General features: G+C 50.9%; 2 protein-coding genes across 2 annotated transcripts in view; one reads left to right on the top strand and one right to left on the bottom strand.

Moving 5' to 3' along the window:
* The window catches only part of Ppib (peptidylprolyl isomerase B), a 6352-nt gene extending 885 nt beyond the window's left edge, over positions 1–5467 (top strand). Inside the window, exons 2-5 of the mRNA XM_005347746.3 lie at positions 753–866; positions 2084–2177; positions 4318–4502; positions 5154–5467. Coding sequence (XP_005347803.1) covers positions 753–866; positions 2084–2177; positions 4318–4502; positions 5154–5276 — 516 coding nt within the window. The 3' untranslated portion in view covers positions 5277–5467. The remainder of the gene's footprint in view (positions 1–752; positions 867–2083; positions 2178–4317; positions 4503–5153) is intronic.
* Positions 5468–5543: 76 nt separating this feature from the next.
* Positions 5544–8369, bottom strand: Snx22 (sorting nexin 22). The gene is made up of 7 exons (XM_005347745.3): positions 8250–8369; positions 7827–7910; positions 7374–7478; positions 6814–6908; positions 6508–6540; positions 6275–6342; positions 5544–6046 (listed from the first exon to the last, which is right to left on the bottom strand). Exons 1-7 carry the CDS (start codon positions 8322–8324, stop codon positions 5970–5972), a joined length of 537 nt encoding a protein of 178 aa, XP_005347802.2. The 5' UTR covers positions 8325–8369; the 3' UTR covers positions 5544–5969.
* Between the last annotated feature and the right edge of the window lie 1076 nt (positions 8370–9445).

Raw genomic sequence — 9445 nt, 5'->3', positions numbered from 1 at the left:
GGTTTCTCTGTGGTTTTGGAGCCTGTCCTGGGACTAGCTCTTGTAGACCAGGCTGGTCTCGAACTCACAGAGATCCGCCTGCCTCTGCCTCCCAAGTACTGGGATTAAAGGCGTGCGCCACCACCGCCTGGCCACAGTGCAACTGTTAAGGTCAGAAGACAACTTGCAGGAGTCGATTCTCTATCTTCATTATGTGGGTCTCAGGACTTCAAGCTTGGCTGCAACCATATTTATCCATTAAGCCATCTGGCCAGCCTGTGGTCATTTCTTTTGGGTTGGAGATGGAGTGATTAATGCAGCAAACCAAGTGTTGTGGCGTATGTCTGTAATCCCAGACACTTGGGAGGAATACAGTTTAGCAAGACCCTGCCTGTCTCAAAGTATTTATTACTGGGGTTACTTGCTCAGTGGTAGAGCACTTGCCTGCCTTTCGTGGACAAGGCCATTTTGTCGGTCCCTAGTATTGGTTTGGGGAAGTCTAGAGCTTTTATTATTGTGAGCCATCATCTGGGTGCTGAGACACGAGGCTGTGTCCTCTGGAAAAGCAGCGGATGCTCTTAATAACTGAGCCTTTTGTCCAGCCTACACATTTGATTTGTACAGAGGTTTGCCACTGCCAAAATCAGACTTAGCTCAACTTTAGCGCTTTATCCGCAGCTCTCTCTCTCTCACATCAGGGCAATTTGTTGGGCCCTTCTTTCTCTACCAAGGCCCCTTTAAAAGGCTAAGCGTGGCTTGTTCATTTTCTTTAGGTATACTTTGATCTCCAAATTGGAGATGAGCCTGTAGGCCGAGTGGTCTTTGGACTCTTTGGAAAGACTGTTCCGAAAACGGTGGATAATTTTGTTGCCTTAGCTACAGGAGAGGTAAGTGGCTGGTCCAAAGGTAAGCAGCTCCACGTCGTAGGGGTGAAGCAGGTGGGACTGCAGAGTGGCCCATCTTCCACAGGAACTGACACCAGCTTCACTAGCTGGCTTCCCCGAGGACCAGATTGTGTGTGTTGAGAATAAAGGGGTCCAGCCGAGTGGTGATGGTGCCCACCTTTAATCCCAGCACTTGGGAGACATGGGCAGGAGGATCTCTCTGAGTTTGAGGCCAGCCTGGTCTACAGAGTGAGTTTCAGGACACCCAGAGCTGTTACACAGAGAAAGAAATCTGTCTCAAAAAAGAAAGAAAAAAAAGAATAAAGGGTCCAGTTTGTTTGTTCTTAACTTTTGCAGAAGGCCCTGATACTGCTGAGTTACTCAAAGTCTTAGTGCCCTATTTGGGCACTACACAAAGATCCAGTTGGTTCTTCCAGCCCCTGCTGCTTTGCGCAACTGCTCACAGCACAAAACATAATCCAAGGCACTAAAGCTGGCAGCCTCACAGTTAAGGGAGCTGTGAGAACATAGATAAACATGGCATTATTTGACTGTAATGTTTGAAGACTAATCTTTAACATTTGAATTTACTTGAATGTTCTTAGATCATGTGATACAACTGCTATTGGGATAAATAAGCTATCAAATTTTTAAAAAGAAAAAAGGGTCCAAGGGACTTGACCCTAGAACATGGCACAGAATTTTAAGAAAATGTATGTTCTATTTCATGAAATTTGTATTTTAAGGTCTTCACCCATTTTGTTTTGTTTTTCCTGTGTAGCCCCTGGCTGACCTTGAGCCTGATGTGTAGCTAGGGGTGACCTTGAGTTTCTGATCCTCCTGCTCCTACCTCCCGAGTGCTAGGATCCCAGGCACTCAGACCATGTTCAGTGTATATAGTGCCCAGGGTAGAGCCCAGGAGGGTATTCATGCTAGGGCAAATACTTTGCCTGCTGACATGTATCCCCAGACCTTGCACTTGTTCTTAGGATGAGAAGAACAGAAGGAAAAGACATAGCATGACCATGGGGCACGTCGTTCAGGAATTGCATAAGGGCAGAGGCTAGGGATCTGGTCTTTTCCAGATGTGCATGCTTTGAGCTGCAATAGCTAAACTACACTAAATGCCAAATGTATCAGAACTGTAGGTGAGTTTCTATAGGGCCTGTTTGACATCTGCTTAATGCCTCGTGCAACCTCCTGCTCATTCCTTTTTCCAGAAAGGATTTGGCTACAAAAACAGCAAATTCCATCGTGTCATCAAGGACTTTATGATCCAGGGTGGAGACTTCACCAGGGGAGATGGCACAGGAGGTAACTTCAGATCCTCTGAACAGAGGCATTTAATTGGGCATTTCCTGTTCCGACCACACAGTCCCAAGGAACTGACTCAGAGGCTATTACTTATAGTGCTCAACTGGTAGCTCAGGCTTGTTACTAGATAACTCTTACATCTAAATTAACCCATATTTCTGTTTATGCTTTGTCGTGTGGCTAATGACACATCCTGCTTGCTCGATGGCTGGCTGGTATCTCTCCTGACTCCTCCCTCCTCGTCATTCTCAGTCTGATCACCCTGCCTCTACTTTTTGCCTGGCTATTTTTTTTTTTTTTAATTCCTGGGTCTCAAACATTGGAAGAAGAGAACTGACTTCTGCAGGGTACCCTCTGACTGCACATGCACCGTGACATGAGTGTGTGTACCCGTACACATGCACAGACTAAAAATCCAGGGGCTGGAGAGAAGACTCACTGGTTAAGATGGCTCTTGCATGGGACCTGGGTTCCCTTGTGAGTTGGTGACTCACAACTGTTAATAGTTCTAGCTCCAGGCAATCCAACAGCCTTTCTCATCTCTTCAGGCACACGCACAGTGCAAAGATAACTGAGTGTGGTGATGCATGCTTTAAATCTCAGCACTCGGAAGGAAGGCAGAGACTGATGGATCTCTGAGTTTGAGGCCAGCTTGGTCTACAGAGTGAGTTCCAGGACAGACAGGGCTACACAGAGAAACTCTACTTAGGGAAAGCAAAAGTTGATGGGCTTGGAATGTAACCGTTTGTAAGGTAGCTGAATGGAAGTTCTGGGATAGAAGATTGTCATAAAGACTAAAATACAGCTGGGCGGTGGTGGCGCATGCCTTTAATCCCAGTACCCGGGAGGCAGAGGCAGGCGGATCTCTGAGTTTGAGACCAGCCTGGTCTACAAGAGCTAGTTCCAGGACAGGCTCCAAAGCTACAGAGAAACCCTGTCTCGAAAAACCAAAAAAAAAAAAGACTAAAATACAAATTTCTTCAAAATTTATTTCTTGTGACTTGGGAGCTCCCCGTGTCTTGAGGAAGAGAATGAAACTAGATTAGTGTTTAGGTTTTTGTTTTAAATAGGAGCAATTGAAATCCCATGCTTAGTTAAGGTCTCTAAGGGAGTTTCTCAAATAGGAAGTCTTAGCAGTATACAGGCCAGAGTCATTGCAGGAAGCAGGCCACCTCACTCCTGCCTTGATATCTAGTCTAATCTTGGTTTTCTGCCTTCTCGGCTCCTACAATCAACCACCTCTCCCTTGTTGGCCTCTGGCCAGGGCAGGTCCTAACCTGGGGCGTCCTGAGGAGCTGTGGGGTGAGCACAGGTGTGCTGAGAGCAAAGGATCCCGTGCAAGTGACGTGAACAGAACGGCATTAAGCTAAAGAAAATGACTATGTCTTGGCTGGCCTGGAACTGAGATCTGCCTCCTAAGTGCGGGGTTAATGTCATTCCCTATCGTTAAGTCAGGACAACTGACAGGAGTTGGTTTTCCTCTTCCACCCTGTCCGCCCCATGCCTGGCAGCAAGTTCCCTTCCATGCCAAGCTGTCTCTCCGGCCTGAGAAGACGCTGCTTCCGTGCTGGTTTTCTCGGGCCCTTCAGTCCATCAGTGGGAAAACAAACTTTGCTCCGTGCTTACTGTCACGACCCCAGACCCATACCCCACACAGACATGACACACATACATAAGCATTTTTTATTTTATGTTCCAGCCTTGATAAGAGGCTCTTGGCTCTTAAACTGAGTAACAGCCCTGTGTCCCATTTTTTTCCTCCCCCGGCCAACCCCCACTTGCTCTTCTGCTCCGCAGCTGCTCCTGTCTTGTGACTCTAGAAAGGCCATCTGGTTGGCTATAGCAGCTCTTTCTTCTGGTTTCCACACCCCAGCATCACCAAGGTGCCCCCTACAGGCCTCAGGACATAACCAAGATAGCTGGTAACATGTACCTCGGCAGTCATAAAACTCGCAATAGTTCGCCCAAGTCAACCTGGCCTCATACCCCAGATGGCTTGAGTAGAAGACGTGAAGGCCATTTTAAGTCCTTGTTGGCCAGTCAAGCCTGACCTGAGCCCTGAAGATCCTCACCCAAACACCTGCCTATGTTGGTCCAACCCACTTTGTTTCAACACCGTGACCTCCGATTTTCTTCCCAGGAAAGAGCATCTATGGTGAGCGCTTCCCGGATGAGAACTTCAAGCTGAAGCACTATGGGCCTGGATGGGTGAGCATGGCCAATGCAGGCAAAGACACCAATGGCTCCCAGTTCTTCATAACTACCGTCAAGACGTCCTGGCTAGATGGCAAACATGTCGTTTTTGGCAAAGTTCTAGAGGGCATGGTAAGTTTAAAAATGAGGGCTAAACCTTGGTGGTCCTTACCAAGGATCCAGCTTGAATAGGCAGGGACTTCAAGTAGGAAATCTTTTCCCTAAAGGCACCTAAGCCACAGATAAAGACCAGCTGTGGTTCCTCCTAATCTGGCATAGGGATGGGTAGTGTCAAGAACAAACATCCCCACTGAGTGACTTGCACATGCCCATGGTCCTAGCTATTGGGGAGGCTGAGGCAAGAGGCTAGGCTGGACAGCAACATGAGACCACATTTCAGTGTGTCCATGGGGCTTTGGCTGCATGAAAGAGTGTTTAACCTAGCATGCATCAAGTCGTAAGTTCAGTCCCCAACACCACAGTCAGGGAAAAAGAAAAAGTGCAAGATCTTCCCAAACCCCAGACAACCTGTCCAGAAGACCTTGTTGAGTTTGTCCTGCTGTGAGGTCCTCTGTTCGGTCACTCACACCTGAGCAGTATTGAATCAGCTAAGCATCTATGTTCCGCATTCACCCTGACCATCAGTTCCTGAGCTCTTGGTTCCCTGGGTTTTTGTGTTCGTCCCATGTGGGTCTCAACCCTCCTAAGCCACTCCCTGGGGCTGTCCCATGTCCCAGCAGTGTGCCTCTTGACTTCTACCCCTCCCCCTGCTTTCTTTCCTAGGATGTGGTGAGGAAGGTGGAGAGCACCAAGACCGACAGTCGGGACAAGCCCCTGAAGGATGTGATCATCGCAGACTGCGGCAAGATCGAAGTGGAGAAGCCCTTCGCCATTGCCAAGGAGTAGTGTCAGGGAGCTCCCCCTTCTAAGCTGCGTGTGCGCAGGTCCTGTCACGACCCTCACAGGGTTTCGTGCCACTTGGCCCCAGTGCTTCCATCTGAGGGAGTGGACCCTCACCCTCTCACATTCCACAGGCCTGTTTTTATATCACACTCGTATCAGTGCTGATCAATAAAAAAAAGTGGGTTTTCTTTTTTTATAACTTAGGTGTGGGCTTTGAGGGTGTATATAAAGCACCTGTCCTGAGTGTGCATCCCAGCATGTCCAGGACTCTTATGTGGAGATAGATGCACCCCTTTCCTTGGGCTCCTTTCTAAGCCTGTGCCTAGGTGGTACCCACTAGTCATCAGGCAGAGGCTACCCAGCTACTGTGCCCAGCTTCTGCCACCTGCCTGGCTGAGCTAGGAAATCTACCTGAATCTTCTCAGCCTATGCCTGAAATTACTTAATGCTCTTTTCTTTATCTTGACTTTGCCGTGGCCCCTGGGCAAGTCTGCCAACCGCAGCTCTCAGTGCACACCAAGTTCAGAGCCTTGAGTGTGGGCACAGCTGAGCCTCAGCTAGTTACACCCTGAGGCTAGTCCAAGGGTCGACCCAGCTTCTTACATGGAACTCCTAGGACTGAGACACATTAACTGTCCTGACAGGTGACCCGAAGACTGGGCTAGCCAGGGCATTGGTGATGGAGCAGGATGACGGTTAGCCTTTGGCCGGGCTAGTGCTGAATCCATAGAGACCCTGGAGGACACCATCCACCACCACTTCTGGGAGAGGTTCTGTGGGAGAAAAGGTGAAGGAGAGGGAGCTAGCATATGATGGGCCTGGCCTAAGGCTTTAGCACTCTGAGCTGCCCACAAGCTCAGCTGTCTTTCCTCAGCCCACATTCTGTTCATATTTGCTTTGGAGGACAGGCCACAGGGGAGCAGAGACCAGGTGAACCAACTAGATTACACTAGCTTCTATGAAGTAAGTTACAAAGCAGGTTACAAGGGCTGATGTCTCACCTGGGGGAGGGGTGTAAATGTAGGGGTCCATACAGAAGCCAATGACAGGCCGGTGGTGCAACTGTGAGCTGTGAGGAGGGAGGAAGAGAGTCATGAGAGTGGAGGTGTGGCAGTGCAAACACTCTGAGGACCAAAATAAGCAGGGAAAGGAACTAGGAGACAGGTTACTGGCCTGCCTCCTAGCATGTGGCCACCAGGGGGCAGCAGGCACTTAGAGCAGGACGTGGACTTGCCTGTTGTCACTGGGCAGGAATTCCCTCAGGGTGCTGAAAAGAAGAGAAACACTGTAAGCTGCTTGAGGATACCCAGGGGACTGTTGCTTCTATTTTGTAACAAGCCCAGTTCCGGAGATGGACGCAGCCGGGGTAATCAAAGCTGTCCAAAAGCCAGCCCCTCCACCCGGGTCAAGAAATTTGGTAGGGGAGGCCACGTATCAGACCAGAGCCCAGCATTTGAATGAAGAAAGGGTTCTTCAGGACCCTTTCACAGCCACTTGCTGCTGAGAGCCCTTGCCACACCCTGGCAGGGGCCGTCCTTGCCTCCAGCTGCTGGCCTTAGAGTCTGTAGGGAAGTGGCGAAGCCTCAGGAATTCCAGTAACTCCTTGGGCACATCCTGATTCAGGTACAGGATGCCCTACAGAGGAAGACAGGAAGCCTGTAATCAGACACAGCTACTAATTATACAACCCATTGCAAACAAACATTTGAGGACCTTTGTTCCAAAATAATTAAGAATTTCAAGGCAGTGGAAGCAAGTATTAGTCCAAGCTTCAGGGCCATTCTGGGGAACGGCTGGACTGCAAAGGCTAGCCTCGTAAAGTGGGCAGGTTAGTTCAATGCCAGTCACTGCTGGAGGGATGTGTCCACACACACCTCATGAAGATAACAGAGTCTTACTCTAGGGCTGGCAGATCTTGAAGGATCACCTGTTGGTTATTCAAAACTTGCAATAATCCAGATAGAAACGTGTACTCACTATTGCTCAGAAAAATGGAGCTTGGGGTGGTAAATAACAAACTCAAGTTGTGGCCCCCCCATATCACTATCTGGGTCACCCCTGGTCCCTGAGGCTAGGAGCAACCAAGTGTCCTGTGCACACCTGGATATAGGTCTCCAAGCCCTGCCGGCGCTGTTCCAATCCTCTGGTCCTCCAGTTGGGCAGGCGTTTTGAGGGAAAGTCAGGCACTTTGTACCGTTTCTTGATCTGTCATCAGTTACAGAGGTGAGATCCCAGCAAAGCCCTCAAGCCCATTCCACCTAGGTGATGCGTCTCCAGTCCTCCCTCTATGCCTTTAAGCTCTAACCTGGGACCGAAGTGACGTGCCGAAAGTAGAAAGGACATACACAGACAAGGTCAGTCTGAGCTGTGATCTAGCCACTGCGCCCTCCCCGCAAGGGGCCCTGCAGCCCTTGGGTAGTTGCCCATGATCTGCACCCTCCCGGGACTGGGACAGTGATGGGGGTGGGCAACCAGAAGCTGGGACCGGATCCCTTTCGCCTGCACCCAGGGGATTGGCCTGGAGCCTGATTGGTGAGGTGGGTGCCACCTCACCCGCTTGTGTAGAGCATGGAACTCGCTGTATCGCCTCGGCACCGTGTGTCTGCGTCCGCTGTACAGCACCTCGACTTGGAACACCTAGCGGGCGGAGGAGTGCGGGCGGCTGGCCTAAATGTTGCGGCAGGACCCGCGCCCACTTTCTGGCGTTCGAAAGGGACAAAGACAACTTGGTGTGCGGCCGCTCAGGGAAATCCCTCCCGCACCCCACATACACCTGAAAGAAAAGGCTGACGGGCCCGCCCCTCTGCTCCACAGGATCCCACAAGAGCCCAGATCATCATCCGAGGGACTAGCAAAGCCAGTAACCCCAAACCTTTGCGATGGACGTCCTACCCCGGTATCCTGGTTCCCTTTTGCGCTCGTCGAGGGGATGGATATTCGGTGGATCCCCACGCTCACCCTCCATCCATTGCTCACCATGTGGCCTTTCTCTGGGCTCTGCCTGGACTCTTCGGCCTCGGGCCCCACCGAGGGGATGTGAACTTCCAGCATCCGCGCTCTGACCCCGCCGCAGCCTCTCCTTGATTGCGCGCTAAGGCACCCGAACTCCCTAGAGCAGCCAGGCAGCCCTACGAGGCCACCCCGCCCTTGGACTCCAGGCCCTGCCCCCGGGCTGTAGGTCCCGCCCCATTTTCCGGTCCTTCGGTCTTAGGCTCCACCCTCTGGTCCAGGACCACGCCCTCGAATCAGTAGGCCACGCCCTTCCCTCGAGTCCCTGGCTCGCCCCTCCCGAGGCGTTCCCAGTTGCACTAAAGCTGAGGCGAAAAGATAACACCTTGGTCTAGAGAGGTCGCTAGCAGTGCCAGGAGGAACCCTCCTCAGAGTCAACCGTTTGTCAAATATTTCCGTAGCGTGTACTACCTGCCAGGTACGCAGCCGAGCTAAAATTTCACCTGATCTTTGTTGAGTGTCCTGGATTCTGAAGTGGCAGATGAGGGCACAGGCAGGGTTCCCTTCCCGTCTGGGCGTCCACCCCAGGACTATCCTTGCTCTCGGGGAACCTGACCACCCAGTCCTTCCCCTTTCAGGTGGTCCCTGGTAGCGCTATGTAGAGACTCCAACTGAGTTTCTGGGCGAGGCTAGGATCCTTTCTAGCTTTGATGGGCACCCACAGACCCTTCATTTGCTCCATTCACCCATTCACCCATCCATCCTACCTTAGCATCCCTAACTGGCTTCAAGTTTGCGTGTTGGGAAGAGGCGATTTAAAAACCCAGGTTCAATTGAGGCCAACTTGGTCTAGAGAGCTAGTTCCAGGACAGCCAGGGCCACGCAGAGAAACTGTCTCAAACCAAACCCAAACCAACCAACCAAAAAAATTCTACTACATTCCAAGAAAGACCAGCAGGGTAGATAAGAGCAACCTGGAGCCACCTCCAGGAGCCTCACAGTTCCTCTTCCTCACATCCTGCCCTGTACCCGCCTACCTTTCTTATCTACCCATCACTGCCCACCCATCTCAGTGGAACAATTCCCTAAGGAAGCTCTTTTTTAAAAAAATTCTTTATTGCCGGCGGTGGTGGCGTACGCCTTTAATCCCAGCACTCGGGAGGCAGAGGCAGGCGGATCTCTGTGAGTTCGAGACCAGCCTGGTCTACAGAGCTAGTTCCAGG

This window comes from Microtus ochrogaster, chromosome 5, assembly GCF_000317375.1.
Source record: "Microtus ochrogaster isolate Prairie Vole_2 chromosome 5, MicOch1.0, whole genome shotgun sequence".
Lineage (NCBI taxonomy): Eukaryota > Metazoa > Chordata > Mammalia > Rodentia > Cricetidae > Microtus > Microtus ochrogaster.
Note: the sequence above shows the minus strand (reverse complement) of the source record. Positions and strands in the feature narration are given on the sequence as shown.

What these genes read in the sequence shown, in the direction of transcription:
- Snx22 (XM_005347745.3), bottom strand. Translation starts at nt 8,324, where the DNA reads ATGCTGGAAGTTCACATCCCCTCGGTGGGGCCCGAGGCCGAAGAGTCC. An exon ending in GCTTGGAGACCTATATCCAG is followed by an intron (nt 6,909 to 7,373) that starts GTGTGCACAGGA and finishes CTTCCTCTGTAG; the next exon opens with GGCATCCTGTACCTGAATCA. An exon ending in TTCCTGCCCAGTGACAACAG is followed by an intron (nt 6,343 to 6,507) that starts GCAAGTCCACGT and finishes CCCTCCTCACAG; the next exon opens with CTCACAGTTGCACCACCGGC.